Genomic DNA, 21,531 nt, shown 5'->3' on the forward strand with positions numbered 1-21,531 from the left:
AAACAAATCACACTTAGGGCTCTTTCACACAGAGCGGATCCGTAATTGATCCGCCCCGTTAGCCCGTTTGGCTCAGCGGGGATTCCTCCGTAAATTCCCGTTAAGCTGTCGGCGGACAGGGCGGTCCCCGCACACTGTGCAGAGACCGCCCTGTCTCTCCTCCGCTCTCCCCTATGGGGAATCGGATGAATACGGACCGTGTGTCCGTATTCATCCCATCCGTTCCGCCGGACAGAAGAAAAATAGGGTTTTCTTCTGTCCGCAAAGCGGATCTTTGCGGACGCGGACGGTTGCGGACGTTAGCGGATGCATCATCCGCTAACGTCTGCAATCCCATAGGGACTTGTAATAAATGGACCGTTTGTCCGTATGTGTGAAAGATCCGCTTTTGCGGACGGAAGAAAACCCTTTTTTTCTTCTGTCCGGCGGAACGGATCGGATGAATACGGACACACGGTCCGTATTCATCCGATTCCCCATAGGGGATGTACGGACAAACGGTCCGTTTATTACAAGTCCGTTTACGGACTTGTAATGGTTCCCTATGGGATTGCAGACATTAGCGAAAGATGCATCCGCTAACGTCCGCAACCATCCGCGTCCACAAAGATACGCTTTTGCGAACGGAAGAAAATCCTATTTTTCTTCCGTCCGGCGGAACGGATCAGATGAATACGGACACACAGTCCGTATTCATCTGATTCCCCATAGGGGAGAGCGGAGGAGAGACAGGGCGGTCTCTGCACTGTGTACGGGGACCGCCATGTCCGCCGATAGCTCAGCGGGGATTTATGGAGGAATCCCCGTTGAGCCAAACGGGCTAACGGAGCGGATCAATACGGATCCGCTCCGTGTGAAAGAGCCCTTACAAGATAAAAACTTTAAAAACACATGTATAAAACCCACAGTAACGCCGTCATCTTACATACTCACGGTGCCTGTCTAGATGTTACGTTATCAGCTCCTTCCCTCTAGACGCAAATCGGCCAATTACAGGCCTTCCTCAGTAGATCTAGAGGAAGAGAGCTGAGAGGTTGTTTGTTTCCCTGGAAGCAAGTGTGCTGAGTTGCCAATAAGAAATAGCTGGATTACCTGCCATTGATTGTTTTAAACTCGAGGGGAGATCTGTTCATGAGTTTTAACTCATCTGGGAGGTGAGCACGCAATTTTATAGGTGGGGGTGTGCACTCCTTTTGAGGAGGAACGATCACATTGGTGGATTAGCGTTGAAACACTGATCATAACAAGAGCCTCAATTTATTCAATTTAATTTATGGACTATTCATCACTCATGTTATGATTCATGATCATATGCACTTTTATTTTATTAGATATTAATAGATTTATACACAAAGCGCTACATTTATTCACTATATATATATATATATATATATATATATATATATATATATATATATACTTTTTAAAATTGTATTTAAATCTATCATTTATATACTCACGTTAGCAATTCAATGTTGCTTAATAAGTACTGTAGGGGGTAGTAGCAGGAGAAATTGTAGTTCAGGTTAGTACTATAGGAAATGAGACCTGTCTCTGATGTCGCTGGAGTGTTCACATATCCCGAGATTACCACTGTCTGTACGTTTGAGAATTGCATGAATTCTCCAGCTCCAATATTGTTTTCAATCTGTGAAAGAAAAAAATAATCTTTAGATTTTAAACGTTTAGGCTGGGTTCACACCATTGCCACATCCATCTCACAGCAGGGGTGCGATGCATCCTGGTTCACTGTTTTAGGTCCAATTTCAGCCCAAATTTTGGTCTGAATTCAGACCTGAAATGGACCTAAAGACGTACAGCGTTTTTTAGCAAAATGCACCGGACCTGCTGCGGAGATATGTGAAGCGGCTCTATAGAGAGCAGTTCAAAATCTCCTGCTATTGCGAATTGGATGTGGAGAACCCATTCGCATTGGAGTGAACATAGAAAAGAGATATCAGGGGTTTAGACCCCTGATGGTTTACCAAATCCTCCTCCCCTCCCCCCAACTTTTATTTATTTTTCTAAACATTGTATAAAAATAACAAAAAAGAAACATAGTAGGGCCTCATTCACATAGTGCATACTACAGTGTACACCAGTGTGAAGCCGTGTTTACCTGCACAAGGAACATCTGTATATCCCCATGTGGGCAAACACAGCCTCACACAGGCATATACTTTGGTATCCCCATGTGAACAAGTAGCAGAAGGAATCTAGCAGTAATTTTGGATGTTGTATTTATGTATGTTAATAACGATTTTAGTGTATTTTTTGTGAAAATATGGTTGTGATAAACATTTGGGCAACTAGCGGTGCCTAAAAAATCAGTAGCATCTTTTTTGTTCTGCGGGTCTTGTGCTTTCAGAAAATGTATGATTTGGGGATTTTACAAAACACTAAAAGCTTTATTAAAAAATTATAACCTTCAGTTTTTTTGACTAAATTGCTGAAATACAGTTTTGTGTACCTTTGATTTTCACTGTTTCACAAAAAGGTACAATTTAAAATTTACAAATATTTGCTATTTATTAACTCAATACAGTTTTTTAAATATTTAGTAGAAATTTAGGCAGATTTGTGTAAGTTTTGCTGTCTTTGTGTCTGCTAATAATGATTTTTTTTTTGTTCTATAGGTCATGTGCTTTCAGAAAATCTATGAATCGGGGTTCTTTTACAAAACTCAAAAAGTTATAAATGAAAAATTATAACTAAAATTTTGTAAGTTTTGATATCTTTGTGTCTGGTAATAATGATTTGAATGTATTTTTAGTGAAAATATTGTTTTGATAAACATTTGCTCAAGTATCAAAAGGCCTAAAAAACCCTGAGGCCCCGTACACACGACCAAGTTTCTCGGCAGAATTCAGCCAGAAACTCGATCGGAGCTGTATTCTGCCGAGAAACCCGGCCGTATGTACACTTTCGGCCGAGGAAACCGACGAGGATCTCGTCGGGCCAAATAGAGAACATGTTCTCTATTTCCTCGTTAGTCAACGGGGAAACTTGGCTCGCCGAGATCCTCAGCGGCTTCACAAGGAACTCGACGAGCAAAACGACGTGTTTTGCCCGTCGAGTTCCTCGGACGTGTGTACGGGGCCTCACTCATTTACTCATTTACATTTAAGCAGGTACTTGGCTACAACAGTTGTTTCAAAATTTGTATATTATCCCGACATGTAGTTTCGCCTGGTAGCTTCATCAGGGGATATCTGAATCAATCAAGGATTTTACAACACTATACAAGAATAAAAATAAACAAAATGAGTGACAGGATAACCACATCTAGACAAAATATATCATTACAACAATGATATATTTTGCCTAGATGTGGTTATCCTGTCACTCATTATTATTTGCAAGCACCGTAAAAATCCCTTCTTCCTTCCCATCTGATTCATCATTTTTTTTTTGTTTATAATAGGAGTTTTTGTCACATTTCAAGGTTGTCAGTAAAAAATGCACAATGTCGATACATTTTTCATATTTTTAGTCAGTGAAAAAAATTGTGTGGGGGGTTGGCAACCCAGCCAGCAAGGTGCTGAGTGGGAGCCAAACAGCCACACAAGGCAATTAACCCCACAACCACTGGGTATCTTGACTTTACTATGTAACAAAGGCACTGCTTAAAGTTACTGAAAGCTACAGAAAACCACACCCAATTTTTGCCACGGTACGTTGGGCACGCCACACTTTTTTTTCTTTGGCAGACAGGCCCATTGCTCATAAAAAACCCCTGTCCTGCATCATGTTAGCCTTTGGGTACTTATATCTCAGATGCCGCGTACACACGACCGTTTTTCATGATGTGAAAAATGCAATTTTTTAAAATGGTCATTAAAGGCTCCAGAGCATTTTTCTCGACGTGAAAAATGAGCAATAAAAATTTAGAACATGCTCTAAATTTTCACGTTGTCGTTTTTCACGTTGTCGTTTTTCACGTTGTCGTTTTTCACAATGTCGTTTTTCACGTCGTGAAAAACGGTCGTGTGCAGGCTTTAACGACGTGAAAAAAATGCACATGCTCAGAAGCAAGTTATGAGACGGGAGCACTCGTTCTGGTAAAACTAGCGTGTGTAATGGAGATAGCACATTTGTCACTCTGTAACAGACTGAAAAGCACGAAGACTGAAAAGCGCAAATGGTCTCTCACCAAACTTTTACTAACACAAAATCAGCAAAAGCAGCCCATCTGAATGGAACTTCCCCTTTATAGTGCCGTTGTACGTTTTGTACATCACCGCGCTTTGTTCGAACATTTTTTTTTTCACGATCGTGTGTGTATGCAAGGCAGGCTTGACAAGAATCACGTTGAAAAAAACGTTGTTTTTTCTAGGACATGGTCGTGTATACGCGGTTTTAGAGATTTCTCTGAAACAGATTATGAAGATTTACTGGAAGTTTGTATGAAGAGTATACAACAGATCATAAAGACAACAGAGAAGACTGGAGAACATAAACAGGTACAGGGATTCCATAAAAGACACAGGAATATAGAGGTCAGAAATTCCATTAAGCAGATTGTGGAGAAAATAATACTAGCTCTGGTGACTCTGGTGACACCCCAGGATTCCTCCACTTTGGGACAGGAAGTGAAGGATAATCTCCCCCATGTGACACAGATACCTTCCCCCATCCCAAAAAAACGGACAGGGGTTATAACTTTCCCTTACTCTATCCAAAAAAAAAAGAAAAAAGTTTTGCTTTTAAAATCACCCACCGCCCTCCATTTAACAAGAGTCTCTCTATTGGCCATTGAGCTACTATTATTGGACAAGAGGATGGCAGTTGGCAGGACTTGTAATGTCTGTATTGTCCATACTTGGGCAAGATGCTACTTTTAAACGTATAAACTAAGAAAACATTAAAGATCATATTCAGTTTTGCTTTTATTACTTCTATGACAAATACCAGCTTAATGTGTTAATAATAAACATAATATTAACGCTTACCGTGATAACATTTCCACATGAATTTTGTGTGGTATCATTAATTGGGAAGTTAAAAGTTACTACTGGAGGCTCAACAGAAGTGTCAATAGTTCCATTACAATAGCCCAGACTATGGTTTCCATTAAGGGCCAGCATCGCAGGGTCAAACACGGCGTACTGAATAGGGCAGGCATTAATAGACAGTACAATACTGGATGGACCACAAGTGACCGTCATATCACTGTTTACTGATGAAGAAAGAAGAAGAACATAAAATACATCTGTACTGAAAATACATTTAAAATGTTGCTTGTAAGTGTTTCAGATCTTTTCCCCTTTCCCAAGAAAGTTCATATTACAAAGATTTACAAGAAAATTCCTATTACAAATATTATTATGCTAGGTTCACACTATTAGGCCTCGTACACACAACCAGTTTTCTCAGCAAAAACCAGCAAGAAAACTGCTTCTTGCCGAGAAAGCTGTTCGTGTGTACCTGCTCTTTTTTCTCGTTGAGATTCTCGTTTGCCTGTTTCCAGACGAGAAACCCGAGAGTGTATATACTTACCTGTCGCCGTGGAAACCCGGGCATGCTCGAAATGACTTTGACGCGTGCGCGGTAGCTTCCACGGCATAGGTAGGGTGAAGCAAGATGGCGGCGACGGCATCGAATGTGACGAGCGCATTCTCGTCGTACGCGATGACGTCACCTCGTTCTTTCCTTTCAAGAGAACCACGATTCTTTTGAAATGAAAGTCAGTACACTCGGGGGGCAAGAATTTCTTGCCAAGAATCTCGTCAGGGAAGACTATGGGTTTTTCTTGACGAGATTCTTGGTCGTGTGTACGAGGCCTTACGTTTTCCCTGCCCCCTCGTTTTTATTGGCCTGCTGTACCTGCGCAAACACAGGAAAAAGGTCCCTGCACCTTTTCTAAAATGGCAGCCACAGGGAAACCATATAGTACTATGCATTTCCCAGCATGGCAAAGCATACTGTAGTGCGTGGGGCTGTCATTAAGAATTAAAGTGATGGTAAAGCCATTCTGTTAAAATAACAAGCATGTCATACTCACCTGTTCTGTGCAATGGCTTTGCACAGAGCAACCCTAAACCTCCTCTTCCCCCACCAGTGCTCCTGGCTCCTACCCCCCACTGAGTGCCCACCATAGCAAGTCACACAAAGTATGGCTCAGACCCACTCCCTCCTCATTGGCTGTGATTAACAGCAGTGGGAGCCAATGTCAGGGCATAGGCCAGAGAAAATTGGCTCAGAAACCTGGCACTTTTGCCAAAATCCAGCATGTTCGCGCCCGTTTGTGCAGAAATGCGCACAAACGTAATGGAAATGAGCCATTGGGTGCACGCTGTGTGCGATAGATTCTGGCACACTCTGGCCTATATAAGGATGACATATGCTTTCCAGTCTGCTGACTGGACTTTAGTTCCCTGTTATCTGTGTACCTGTGTGCTTATACTTCTGGATTTCCTGTTACCGACCCAACTTGCTTCTGGACTTATCCTTGCTTCTCTCCCAGCTCTGACCTCAGCTTGCTCAATGGATCTGTTCCTGTCTGCTTCCTGTGTATGACCTCGGCTAGCCCCTGACTACACTCCTCTGACTACCGTGTTTCTACCCTGGCACTTGCTCCTGGCCCCAGGTCTTGCCCTGCCTGCTATGACCTGCTTGCTATGATCTGCCTACTGCCACTCTTATGCTGTGTTCTGCCTGCATGATCCAGTATCCTCCCCAGGACCAGCTGCCCTCTACATCTGGTTCCCATCTGCAGAGGTCTCACTGCTACAGCACTACGTATCTTCAGTACAGCTGGCAACCCCTGCTTCTTTGGGCTCAGTATCCCCTGTCACCATCCTCAGGGGTGTTTTGCACTGAGCCACAAGTAGAAAACCTCTCATCATTTTGGCATCAAGACCAGGTATGTGATATTCTGCTGTCTCTGAGCCTATGAGGAGGGAGAGAGCAAAAAAGCCTCTTATGCACAGGCCTGGTTCGAGGTCGGGCTCAGGTTAAGTATAAGGGGCACTGGGGGGGGGAGCTGCACTCAGACGATTTTTTACCTTAATGCAGAGAATGCATTAAGGTAAAAAACATCAGACTTTAGAAACACTTTAAGAATTAATGGCACCCCATGCGTCTGCTAAAGGTAGCATATTTTTGCTGCAGGTCCAGGAAAGGGTAAGATTTACATGTAGTCCTGAACCCACATAGATGTGTATCCAACCTTACTTAATATTTATGTATTGTTTATATCCTTCAGATATCCATCACAATTAAAAATACACTTTCACACTTGGTTTATTGGTAGAGGGAACTCTAAATAGAGATTTTTTTTTCTTTTGGACTTCATTATTAGTCTTTATTATCACTTGTGGTAAGTCTACTTGATATGTTATTGAACTTGAAATAGAGCTTTTATCTGTAGAATTTTTGTATCTTGGAACTTTAAGGGGCCCTTAGGGGGTTATTACAGCAATACATATTGCTAGAACATTTATGTCGGGAGCAGTATATGTGTTTGGTTTAAGTCAATATGGTGGCGATTGAATCCAGTAGAAAACTAGCAATAATGACTTGTAATGCCTCGTACACAGACAGACTTTTTCCATCGAAATTCCGACCGTGTGTGATCCCATCAGAATTTTTCCATCGGATATCCCAAAGGAATTCCATCAGAGTTTACATAGAGAACATGTTCTCTTTTCCTCCGATAGAATTCCATTAGAATTCCGATGTGAGTTTGGTCGGACAAAAGCCTGATCGTGTACGAGGCATTAGGTGATTCTTATAAATATATATCTGTCAAAATGTAGACATCATAAAAGATATGCTATAATTCAGTATGTACTATTGCAGTATACTGTACATTGGGTGGGTAATATGGCATGATTATGGACTACAACAAGACAAATGGTAGCTGGAATTAAATTAAACTGACGGGATCAACAGAAAAGTCAGTAATTCCCGCACAATAACCCAGACTGTGCCTTCTATGTAAACTCTAGCAATTAAAGTGAAACTAAAGCCTAACATTAAAGTGGAGTTTCACCCAAAAAGTGGAACTCTCGCTTATATGCCCCACCTTTCCGGTGCCACATTTGGCACCTTTCAGGAGGGAGGGGGGAACGGGGGAAATAGTTTTGACAGGTCCCCTTCCCCACAACCACGATAAATATTCCAGTTGCACACCTTCCTGGAGAATGGCCAATGTGAAAAAGAGGGTGCTGAAGCGAACACCAGAAGGGAACTGGAACAGCAATCATGTGAATATATTCGCCAGCACACCAAGGATCGTATAAAAAACGTCCAAAAAATGTATTGCAAAGAAACCATCACAAAAATAGCAACGTTTCGAAGTCACACAGGACCTCTTCGTCAGGCAACCAGAGACAGGCTGTTTCCCGATCCCCCGGAAGGTCCTCATTACCCCACCACCGGGCCAATTATAAAGCGCAGAACACTTTGCGCATGCACAGTAGGGAACCAGAAGTGAAGCTGAAAGTCTTCACTGCCTGGTTCCCTTACCAGCAATGGCAGCGGCAGCACCCAGGAGTCGATCCAAAGATCAACTGGGGGGCCGACATTGCGGGCTCCCTGGACAGATTAGTGCCCTTATATTAAAAGTCAGCAGCTACAGTATTTGTAGCTGCCGACTTTAAATTTTTTTGACCCAGGCTGGACCTTCTCTTTAACTACTCTTACAAAAGTTAATTCCCCTTCCTCATGCCCATCCCACCTACCCTGTGTAATAAAGATTTGTATACTTACCTTTTTTTAGTCTGCTCTGGTCACATGAACCTGTAGCTTCAACTCCCCTGTGTCAGTAAGCTGCAGTTACAGGGCAGAGGAGGGAGTGCTGATAATGACTGGGCCATGGGAGTCTATGGGGGACATCTCAGCTCGGTGGTGGTGTGTGCAGTTTGTGATGTTTCTCTTATCATGGAAGAAATAAAGATCGGGAAATCAAGGACTTTTATCTAGTGATACATACGTGTGGACTTTCATTTTTTATTTTTAGGGTGATCCTTGTCTATTTGTTTTTTTATAATATATGGTTGGTATAGTGCAGCACAAATCATTTTCAGCTTATATCTCGGCTCCCAGGATTCCCAGCTCTTGTCAAACTTTCCATGACACAGGAGAGTGAGAGCTGCAGGATCATGTGATCGAACCGAAACAGACTGAAATAAGGTAAGTATACAGATCTATTTTTTTTTTTACACAGGGTAGACCGGATAGGTAGGAGGAGTGGGGAGGGAACATTTTTAAAAAATAGTTAGTTAGTTAGTTAGTTAGTTAGGCTTTAATTTTACTTAAAGATATTTGGGTCAGTTAAACATATAAAAGTACAAAACATATAAAAAGTACATAATATTTGAAAATATACTTATACAAATATACTTATGCAAAACAGAACACATATTCACTGATCTTGCAAGCAATTCAAAGCTGTCCTGTGCATCTATTTAATTTATTTCATTTCCATATTGTTCTTATAACTCAATATATGATATGTAAGTTTTCAACTTTGAATAAAATGATTGTACTATCGAAGCTGTCCTTTGCAAACTTTTGTGATATCTGAAGGGGTCTAATTCACCTTCCTAGTTCTTTTCCACCAATAAACCAATAAAATATACAGGTTTCAAAATACATATTAATACATATTAATCATTTTCTTATTATTCTTACATAGCTATATACAGAGATAGATTGATAGATAGATATGTAGCTAGCACATACCTGGATACCTGTTATAGAGGGATGAGCAATTTAATGTCACTCCCAGACACTTTTGTGTCATTAGACACAATAGAATTATAGCAGCTGTGTTCATTACACCTAAAAGAAAATAATTAGTTTAAATTAGTAGTGTATTTAAAAAAAACTGTGTAGAGAGATTGTTGAGGGCTACTATTAAAATAAGAGATGTGTGCCTCACTCATTAGTGTCTATCTTTCTTCCTACAGATGCCAGTCATATCCACTGCCTTGTGTCATGACAGAGATAGTAGGGGATTGCTGCAGGGGCCCATTTAAAAAAGAACATTTTGACAAAATTAAATACCGTTTTCATACAGTTCAAATGTTAGTGCTACTGTTTTTCCTAATCCTAGTTTTTGCTAATCAGCTTGGTCTGTATGTAGTTGTGGAGAATAATATACACTATGGGGGTTATTTACAAAAGGCAAATCCACTTTGCACTACAAGTGCACTGCAAATACACTGAAAGTGCACTTGGAAGTGCAGTCACTGTAAATCTGAGGGGAATATCTGAAATAAGGGGAAGCTCTGCTGATTTTAACATCCAATCATGTGCAAGCTAAAAATATGTTTTTTTGGTTTGCATATTTGTCCCCCTCAGATATACAGCAACTGCACTTGCAGGGCACTTGTAGTGCAAAGTGGATTTTCCATTTGTAAATAACCCACTATATTTGGCCACCTTGATATTACATCTATATGAACTTGTTGGACATCCCATTCCTAAACCAAGTGACAGTTCGGGAATTTCCAGTAAAGGGAACTGTTAAGGCTACAACATATACAAACATTTTGTGCTTACAACTTTGTGGGCTCCACAGAGCCATGACCTCAACGCTATTGAATACCATTGGGATGAGTTAGAACATGTGTGAGACAGATCTTCTTGTCCAACATCAGAACCTGACCTCACACATGATCTTTTGGCTAAATAGGCACAAATTTGTAAAGACAAACTTTATAATATTGGGAAAAGTCTTTACAAACGGGAAGAGAGGGGCGTAATTCCATACTACTATCCGTAACTAAATACATCTGTCAGAATACATAATTACATACACAGTCTGATTATACTCTAATATATTTGCAGTTAAACATTTTAAATCTGAAGATGGAAATCTGCAGTATGCTTTCCATATGGTAAATCATTTAATATTTTATCAGACTGGAGCATTTACTTTGGTTGGTAAATATGTGCAATCTGTGTGCTATCACTTAATGAAGGTTTTAATATGCAGCAAGTCAATAGTCAAAGTACCATATTTTCACTGTCTGCCAGTATTCACACAGACATTAAAAACATGCTACCATTAGAAACAAATTTTTTTTTTTTTTTTTGTGGGATCTGAGTTCCTGTTTAAAAGGATGTTTATGGTAACAAAAAAGCTAGACGCTAATGCTGGCCATACACTATACAAAAAATCAGCCGAAATTCGGTCATTCAGTCAGTTCGTTCGTTTATCGAACAGTTAATGGGCACAAAATCAATAATCGTTGGGACGTTTTGAGCCAAAAACGAAGAACAAGTTTGGAAATTTTGGACGAACTAACGATAAATCGGAAGGTTAATGTGTTTCCCGTCCAAACTTTCTGCGCTAGGTATATGTAAAAAAAAACGAACCAAATTTGTTTTAATTTATGCCCACTGAACGATTTATTGGCCATTACATGATGGCAATATTGTTTGCGCTCACGTTCATTTTTCGAAAGTTTGTTCGGACGATTTTTCGTGTATGGCCAGCATAAGTCTGCTATTCCTTTATCTGTTATAAGTGTATGCAGGTGGGTTCGAACCCTTACTGGCTCAAAGTTCTCAGCAATGTCTGCTGTAAAAAAAAATATATATATTGGGCCAAATCCACAAAAACCAGGCGTAACTTAACTTTTGACATTTAAGTTACTCCGCCGCAAAATCTCTACCTAAGTGCCCGATCCACAAAGCACTTACCTAGAAATTTTGAGCGGTGTAACTTAAGTGCCGCCGTCGCAAGGCGGTCCTCATCTCCGGGGGGCGTTTAAAATTTAAATGAGGCGCGCTCCCGCGCCGGCCGTACTGCGCATGCGTGTGACGTAATTTTCCCGACGTGCAGCGCGCGAACGTAATTGACGCCGGGCTTTGTGGATTGCGATGGGACACTAAAGTTGCGATGGGTGAAAAAAAATATACGCGCCGGGAAAACAAATAATTATAAAAAAAAAATGACAGCGTCGCTCAGCATGCATTCCTGAGAGGGAGAACTCCATGCCAATTTTCAAAGAAAAAACCGGCATGGGTTCCCCCCCAGGAGCATACCAGGCCCTTAGGTCTGGTATGGGTTGTAAGGAGACCCCCCCTCCGCCGAAAAATCGACGTAGGGGGTCCCCCTACAATCCATACCAGACCCGTATCCAAAGCACGCTACCCGGCCGGCCAGGAATGGGAGTGGGGACGAGCGAGCGCCCCCCCCTCCTGAGCCGTGCCAGGCCGCATGCCCTCAACATGGGGGGGTTGGGTGCTCTGGGGCAGGGGGGCGCACTGCGGGCCCCCCCACCCCAGAGCACCCTGTCCCCATGTTGATGAGGACAGGACCTCTTCCCGACAACCCTTGCCGTTGGTTGTCGGGGTCTGCGGGCGGGGGCTTATCGGATACCGGCCCCCCACCCTAAGTGAATGGATATGGGGTACATCGTACCCCTATCCATTCACCTGGAGGCAAAAAGTTAAAGTTATTAAACACACAACACAAGGCTTTTTAAAATAATTTATTAGTCTGCTCCGGAGGCCCCCCTGTCTTCTTTATTAGCTCTAATACCAGGGGGGGCTTCTTCTTCCACTCTCCGGGGGGGGTTTCTTCTTCCGCTCTCCGGGGGGGGTCTTCTCCGCTCTCCGGGGGTCTTCTTCTATTTTCGCCGCTCTCCGCTGTTGACTCGGCGAACCCCGGTTCTTCTGCAGCTGTCCGGTGCCTTCTCCTTCAGCGCTGGCTGCCTGCTATCTTCGTGTGTTAGCTCAATTACTAACAGGCAGCCAGCGCGGTCTTCTGTGACGTCACCTTCTTCTCTTCTGTTCTTCTTCCCTCTTCCGATGTTGACACGTCGCCTCTTGTCACTGCAATGATGGAAGCGCGCCTTGCATCCCATTTATATAGGCCTCACCGTCCCATCATGCTCCGGTAGGTACCCACGTGGTGGGTGCACGTGGGTAGGCACCCACCACGTGGGTACCTGCCGGAGCATGATGGGACGGTGAGGCCTATATAAATGGGATGCAAGGCGCGCTTCCATCATTGCAGTGACAAGAGGCGACGTGTCAACATCGGAAGAAGGGAGAAGAAGAACCTGATGTCACAGAAGACCGCAATGGCTGCCTGCTAGTAATTGAGCTAACACACGAAGATAGCAGGCAGCCAGCGCTGAAGAAGAAGGCACCGGACAGCTGCAGAAGAACCGTGGTGCGCCGAGTCAACAGCGGAGAGCGGCGAAGATAGAAGAAGACCCCCGGAGAGCGGAGAAGACCCCCCCCGGAGAGCGGAAGAAGAAACCCCCCCCGGAGAGCGGAGAAGACCCCCGGAGAGTGGAAGAAGAAGCCCCCCCTGGTATTAGAGCTAATAAAGAAGACAGGGGGGGCCTCCGGAGCAGACTAATAAATTATTTTAAAAAGCCTTGTGTTGTGTGTTTAATAACTTTAACTTTTTGCCTCCAGGTGAATGGATAGGGGTACGATGTACCCCATATCCATTCACTTAGGGTGGGGGGCCGGTATCTGGGGGCCCCCTTATTAAAGGAGACTCCCAGATTCCGATAAGCCCCCGCCTGCAGACCCCGACAACCAACGGCAAGGGTTGTCGGGAAGAGGTCCTGTCCTCATCAACATGGGGACAGGGTGCTCTGGGGTGGGGGGGCCTGCAGTGCGCCCCCCTGCCCCAGAGCACCCAACCCCCCCATGTTGAGGGCATGCGGCCTGGCACGGCTCAGGAGGGGGGGCGCTCGCTCGTCCCCACTCCCATTCCTGGCCGGCCGGGTAGCGTGCTTTGGATACGGGTCTGGTATGGATTGTAGGGGGACCCCCTACGTCGATTTTTCGGTGGAGGGGGGGTCTCCTTACAACCCATACCAGACCTAAGGGCCTGGTATGCTCCTGGGGGGGAACCCATGCCGGTTTTGATTTTACAAATTGCCGTGGAGTTCTCCCTCGGGAATGCATACCAAATGCCGTCGCTTGAATGTGCTTTTACATGGTGTTACTAACTTTACACCATGTAAAAGCAGCCCTAGTTTTACACTTGGCAAACTAAAACTTACGGCAAAAAAAAGAAGCTGAAAAGCTTTGTGGATCACCCTAAGTGCTAATTTGCATACCAGAAGCGGCATTTCGACTCGAAATGCCCCCAGTGGCCGATGCGGTACTGCATCCTAAGATCCGGCAGTGTAAAGCCCCATACACACTATCAGTTTTCCTGCCGGATTTCTCTTCAGGTTTACCAAAACCATCTAATATGTGGTCCAACCTCAAGAGTTTCAATTTGTATGCAATCAGGCAGGCCCTTGCACTACATGGTTTTGGTAAACCTGAAGAGAAAACCTGCAGGAAAACTGATAGTGTGTATGGGGCTTAAGTCCCTTACAGATGTCGGATCTTCTGCCTAACTTTGGAAAACTGATTCTGTGGATCAGTTCCAAAGTTAGAACCAGGGATACGACGGCTTACGCCGGAGTATCTCTTTTGAGGATTAGGCCCTCAGTGTCTCGCAACCAATAGTTTTGATTGTTTCACATTGTTCATAGAAATGGCTTGAAAATTGCTAAGTTTATCACCAGCAACATCAAGATCCTCCTGTCAGACATCCAAGTTCCACATAATTACAGATTTTACCAAGTCAGACAGGTGAGTCTTGCTTTTACTGCTGCATTTACTGTAAGGTAAAATACTGAAAAGCCAGTAATGGGTGTAAAAAAAACCTATATGTGCCAACGCAAATGGACAGAACATTTAATAATCTTGCTGTTGGAGTATTAAAATTTGCAATAGCACTGTGAAAGATTTATCCACTCAATAAATACATACCAAATTTACTGATTGTGGATTTACCATATTATTGCAGTTGTGTCTATATATATATATATATATATATATATATATATATATATATATATATATATATATATATATAAATGTAATAATAAAAACATACAATAAAATTATTAACTGTTTACAGTATCTCAGAAAACCTAAAGAGAAAAAATATTCCTTACCTGCCATGGACATTTTGGTGGCTGTGGATCGTAAGTTGGATATGAATATGAGTCCTCGTAGCTTTTTATACTGTGAAGATGGGATTGTGATTTTTTTCAAGCATCAGCTCATATTCTAACTGGGGGGCTGTAGGCATTCTGAGATTTCAGTCTCAATAGCTCACCCTTCACAAGTACAATAACAAGAAAACAGATTCGTTTTCATATAGGAACCATCACAATAGGCATTGCTGCAATGTAATGTTAGTTAAATGGGAACATGGCTCTGAGCACTTGGATGGATTTCTTCATGGACTAAGAAAACACAGACATACCACGCTATACATTTATTTTATGCATCAGTTATGTACAGATATTGTTATGAACAAATAGTTGAAATGACAAAGTAAATGTTAATTCTCCCTTAAGGACAATACCAAAAAAGACAAACTGTATTTGTTTCTAAAGACGTAATGTGAGCATTTATTAATCAGAACATTAATAACACAACAGAACATTATATTTTCTGTGTTAGTATACATTCTTTATCCCTACAAAAGTGATATTTCATTTGTGAATCTTTATGGAGGTAGGTGAGAAACATGGGGTGTAAATATAAAGTATTGGAAGCTTCAACCAGCTAAAGGACAACAATTAGCTGAATACAAATGCACCGTGGTACCAACTGGAAAAAAATAAGGTGCGCAAAAAAAAAGTGCAGCAGAAGATGCAACAAATGGTATTTTTAATTAAAGTCAGCCAAATGGCTACTCACACTAATATAAAGAACAATAGGTATATAACAGTACTTGCGGTCACTCAACGGGTCTCTGGTGGATGGTGGTGTGTAGATGTCAACATGAGAGGAACAACCGGCCGGACATCTGTCTTGTTGTCTCGGAACCAGTATGGAACACACTCTGAGTCGCATCGGAAGTGACATCAAAGCATAGAGATAACGTTTCAAAGCCTCCGCTTCTTTATCTCTAAATGGCTATTGATCAATAGTAACCCTACTAAACACTAAACACTAACCACGAGTGAAAGAAAAGTTTTTGGGCCAGATTCACATAGAATTGCACTGGCGCAGCGTATCAGAGATACGCTACGCCGCCGTATCTTACCTGGCTCTAAGTCGAATCCAGGAAGATTTTGCGCCGTAAGTTACGGCGGCGTAGTGTATCTTTCGGCGCGTATTGCAAATTGGGCGGGTAGGGGGCGTGATTCATTTAAATGAAGCGCGTCCCCGCGCCAATTGAACTGCACATGCTCCGTTTTGAAATTTCCCGCCGTGATTTGTGCGAAATGATGTCGCACCGACGTCATTTTTTTAACTTAGACGTGAATTACGTCCTTTCCTATTCACGGACGACTTACGCAAATAAAAAGAAAAGAAAAATTTGATGCGGGAACGACGGCCATACTTTAACATGGCAAGTCTATCTATACGCCACAAAATAGCAGCTTTAACTATACGCCGGGAAAAGCCGACTAGCGACGACGTAAGAGAATGCGACAGCCGCGCGTACCTTCGTGGATCGACGGAAAAAGCTAATTAGCATACCCAACGCGGAAAACGACACAAACTCCACCCAGCGGGCGCCGAAGTATTGCACCTATGATCCGAAGGCGTACGAAGCCGTACGCCTGTCGGTTCGAAGCCAGAAGACGTTGTATCTTGGTTTGAGGATTCAAACTAAAGATACGACGCGGCAAATTTGAAAGTATGCCGGTGTATCAGTAGATACGCCGGCGTACTTGCTCTGTGAATCTGGCCCTTTGTGTTCTCATTCATATTCTCTGAAAAATGGCCAAGAAATCATACATTCTTCCAGGGTATGTAAACTTATGAGCACAACTGTAAAGATTGGCATCCACAATGGGGTCATTACAATAACTATTATACTGAAGGTGGAAATAATTATAACCACTCCAAACCCCCTCCCCTCAATGGGGTTATTACCAAACTGGTGGTAGAAATAATTATAACCTCCCCCCCCCACAAAGAGAACAACAACCATCCCAGAAGAGGGATTCCTTCAGGAGAGTTGGATGGGAGGACCAAAAGGGACACTATGGACAAAATAATAGGGGTCCTAGGGGTTATTGCCAACCACAACCTTTAACTTCATATCAATCACAAGCAGTGGCGACTCTAGCTTTCATATTTAGGGGGGGCACATGGGGGGACAAGGACAAAAGTAGGGGGGCAACCATAAAACGTATATATATATATATATATATATATATATATATATATATATATATATACACTCACACTTGTATTAAAAAAAAATCAAGAATAGAATGCACTCCAGAGGTCTTGTTACAAATTCACATTTGTTTTATTTGTGCAACATACAATACACTTTGACGTCAACATTTCAGTCCAACTGCGGACTTTTATCAAGTAGCAAAAAAGTGCCTAGGCATACTTCCGAGAAGGAAGCTGGAGAGTCCCTTTAACGTGACCCATAGCCATAGCCAAAAATTTGCATTATGAAGGGCCAACTATAATGAGCTGGCTTGTCCTGTTAAAAAAGCAGATTTAGCCCTACTTCCATGAAAAACTACTAAGAAGGTTTGGCCTTTCATAATGCTATTTTTTAAGTCTATAGTTGAAATGTACATAATAATTTAAAATCCCCTACAAAAAAACACTATTAAACGGCATAATGGTAAACATTGCAAAATGAACTGCAATACCTATTTTGAAGCATAGGCATTAATAATTATAATTTTTCCAGGTATGTACCAAAACATATTCAAGCTATAGTTATATAAATGAACAACAATAATTGTAACTATTTTTGTTAAAGGGACACTATAGTCACCAGAACAACTTGAGCTTAATTGTTCCTAAACCCACAACAGTAAAATCAGTCTGTATATGCAGTAAAGCATGTTGTTATACTCGCTTTAAAGCCTAAGGGGTTAAGCCTCTGCATTGTGTAAAAAGGCTGTTAATCTTCTCTGATTCTCCCCTTCTTTCACAGTCCCCAATTCAACTTCTGATAGTACAGTCTTGGGGCAAGCTGTACATGCTCAGTTTGGTGTGTATTGCTAGAGAGGTTTTTTTTTTTCTTGGGAGGGTGCATGTGGTCAGCACAGGGCCAATCAGCACTGTCCATACAGAGGGTAAGGGGTCCTGTAGCCTCATAGGACAGACAGAGGAGAATAAAATTAACCAGTTGGTATTCCTGACCCTATAGTGTCCCTTTAACTCTAAATATCGAACTTTCAAATAGCAATTCTTAAATAGGGAAACAAGTGCACGTAAAATAAAGTGCAACGTCACAACAAATATGCTTTTATAGTGCACAGCATAAAAAAATGTAACCTAAATTTTGTCGTTCACGCTAATATAGGCTTAAACGTGAATTCTTATGGATTGATGCAAACCTGCTAACTACAAGTTCCATATTTATTTGGGATGCAAGTCTGGCCTCAATTGACAATGTGGCAAGATCTGTAAGCCTTTTCTCAGTCATTGTTGTGCGTAGGAATGATTTTATTAACTTTAGTGCAGAAAAGCTTCTTTCACATGAGGCACTACTGACTGTCAAAACACAAGCTATTTTACATAGCCGATAAAGTTCAAGAAATGGAATAGAGTAAGGCTCCAGAAAGTTAGTGAACTCAAGAATTGTGTCCACCTTAATGGCATCTGAAGATTTTTTTCTGTGTAGGGTTAGTATTGCCTGTTTCAGCTCAATCTCCAAGTTTTCTATGTTGCAGGAGTAGAATTTTGCCATTGGTAGCAATTTTTCAAAATTAAGAAATGAATCTGATCGAGGATTCAGAGACTGTACGCCTTCCATGATTTCCAGACAATCTTTTGAAAATCGAGATTTTAGCTCTGAAATTATTCTGTCAAGAACAACATACATGAACATTTGAATGAAATCGTCTTTTTTGAGCAGTTGTTTTCGATGCCCTACAGTTTCCAAAATGAAGGCATTTCTTAAGTTGAGAGGAAGCCGGCGATCACGCTTCTTGGAAGGCGGTTAGGTAGAATCATCATTTGGTGCTGATATTCCTCACTTGATGCTCAGTTGGATTCCTTCTGTCCAGACACTTTCTATTGTTCCAGAATTAGCTTCAGGTCTCCTCTCTGGATTGCGCACTTCTTCAAGCTCTTGTATAATTGTTTGCACAAGAAGGACAGCTGATGCCAAGTCAATATCTTTGGCTTGTAACATGTTAGAGAGTGTCTGGGTCCTTTTTAGTATGTTCTCAAAAAACACCAGTGCCAGAATGAAGCCGAAATCAATGAACCGGTGAATGGATTTTGCCTCAACTGCTCTCTCAGTATGGTTCCCTTCTGCCAAAATATTGAGAGTTTCCAACAGAGGGCCAAGCGTTTTAAGAACAGCATTGCAGGCTGCATGTTGGCATGTCCACCTTGTGTCACTTAATTGTTTAAGCTGGATAGCTGGTTTGCCTGACATTTCTTGTTGCACATTAGCAAACACAGAGTGAACAACAGATGTACTGCAAAACACATATAGCTTTTCGAGTTTTACAAAAAATTCATTTACTGCCTGTACATTCTTCACAGTGTCCACGATTACCAGGTTGAGGCGGTGACTCATGCAATGAATGTAAAGTGCACAAGGCACCTCCTTTTTAATGCGTGCTTGCACGCCATTAAGCCGGCCACTCATTACAGAGGCTCCATCATAACCTTGTCCAACACAATCATTTTTATCAATGCCTAGAGATGCTAGGACCTGGAATATGTAGCCTGTTAGAGATTCAGCATCAAGGCTATCTGCTCTGTAGAATTGTAAGAACCATTCATGGACCATCTTATCATGAAAAAATCGGACTACAACAGACAGTTGTTCTGATTTACTCAGATCCTTAGTTTCATCCGCAATGATGGAAAAGGGACTCCCTTTAATGCTCTGTGCGATGCCTTCTCTAACAAGATCAGCCATAATGGACAGAAGTTCATTCTGGATAGTTGGTTGCATTCCTAGGTCCTGTCATTTTTTTTTTTTTACAACGCTGTTTTTTTCTGCAATTAAATAGAGAATTTCACGCACATTTCCATGATTGACATAGTCTGAGCTGCACCGATGCCCTCGCTGGGCAATTTTAGTCTTGGCTGTTAGCAACAAAACTTGGGCAATTGTCTTTATGTAATGTCTATTCTCATTGACCTCTCGTGTATGAGCTTTAGTGAGATCTTTCAGGATGGATGTATCCTGGCTTACACTCCTTTTGAAATCCTCCCATCTGACATGGCAATCCTTGTGTGAAGCAGACTTTGCATGCTGTATTATTCCTTTACCTGTTTCAAGTGCATTTTTCCAGTTTTTGTACCCTATATTGACAAACGGTACTTTTTTAGAATGCCCATGGACATATTTTGATGTTGAAAAAAAACGACACGGGAAACAGTATGCAGCATCCTGGGACAACGAATATTCCAACCATTCAAACGCTCCAAACCACTGTGGACGGAATGACCTTAAGCGTGCCCCCATTTTTTTTACTGGTATTTCAACTTTTATCATGACTGCGACATTATGGCGGACTCATCAGACACTTTTGACACCAATATTTCTTAGGCCCGGTTCACACTGGTGCAATGCGAGAACCCTGCGAATCCACTGCAGGTTCCCGCATCGCACCCGACATGCATGGCAGTTCACACTGCCATATGCGAACTGCTAGGGAGTATCATTATATGTTAACGACACCCCCAGTTCAGCTTGCGTATCGCGCTTTCAACTGACAGTTCGGACTTGAATCGGATTGCATATGTGTGAAAACAGATGTGATCCGATTGTGGTCCGAACTAGACATGTGCACACTGAAAAATTTCGTTTCGTAATTTCGTTTTCGTCCAAAAAATTAATTTATTTAGTTACTCCCGAAATTCGTTTTTATTTATTTCGTTTTTCGTTAAAAAATGCATTCGTCCGAAAATCCAAATTAAGGTCGAATCTGTCTCTCTATGTCGAATCTTCATGTCTTTCTATGTCGAATATGTCATTGAAGGCTATGGTGTCTGTCAAATGTTATAATAGAAAAAAAAAAAAAAGATTCGATAGAATCTTAAAAAAAAAAAAAAAAAAATTGAAGGCTTATGGTGTCTGTCTAGAAAAAAACAAATTGAGGCTATTGATGTATCATATCATATGTAATGGTCATGTGGTTCAGTCCTTAACTGCATATATAAACACATATCCCAATAAAAGAGAACTGGGAACAAGTAGGACTATTATGAACACACTGACTAATTGGTTATGCAAAAAATATAATATTTATTATCAAAAAATGATGGCGGAAAGATACATTATAGGGACTAAAAAAATATTTCTGTGGGACCTGATTCCATAAGAACTTAGTACAGGTAGCCACATAAACATACACACATGGACAGAACAAATAACATAAAAAGACTGTGCGGACATCGAGAGGTTAACGAAGGGTGTCCGTCTCTTGCTGGGAAATCCCAAATTAGATACAGCTAGCTGTAAAAGAGATAAGCTCTCCTCCCTGACCTCCTGAGAGCGAGCCACAGTGAAAGGGGAGAGAGATTAGATAGAGAAACTAGTTGCAGGCTTTCTACAGATATTTGACATATGTGTCCGTGGAG

General features: G+C 41.9%; 1 protein-coding gene across 1 annotated transcript in view; it reads right to left on the bottom strand.

The window, feature by feature from the left end:
* LOC120915131 (zona pellucida-like domain-containing protein 1) overlaps positions 1-15,003 on the bottom strand; it is a 44,952-nt gene extending 29,949 nt beyond the window's left edge. The window contains exons 1-4 of the mRNA XM_040325390.1: positions 14,940-15,003; positions 9,691-9,789; positions 4,953-5,179; positions 1,461-1,648 (exon numbers count right to left, since the gene is read on the bottom strand). Of these exons, the coding sequence (XP_040181324.1) occupies positions 1,461-1,648; positions 4,953-5,179; positions 9,691-9,789; positions 14,940-14,952 (527 nt within the window). The 5' untranslated portion in view covers positions 14,953-15,003. The remainder of the gene's footprint in view (positions 1-1,460; positions 1,649-4,952; positions 5,180-9,690; positions 9,790-14,939) is intronic.
* Positions 15,004-21,531: the final 6,528 nt, after the last annotated feature.

This window comes from Rana temporaria, chromosome 10, assembly GCF_905171775.1.
Source record: "Rana temporaria chromosome 10, aRanTem1.1, whole genome shotgun sequence".
Lineage (NCBI taxonomy): Eukaryota > Metazoa > Chordata > Amphibia > Anura > Ranidae > Rana > Rana temporaria.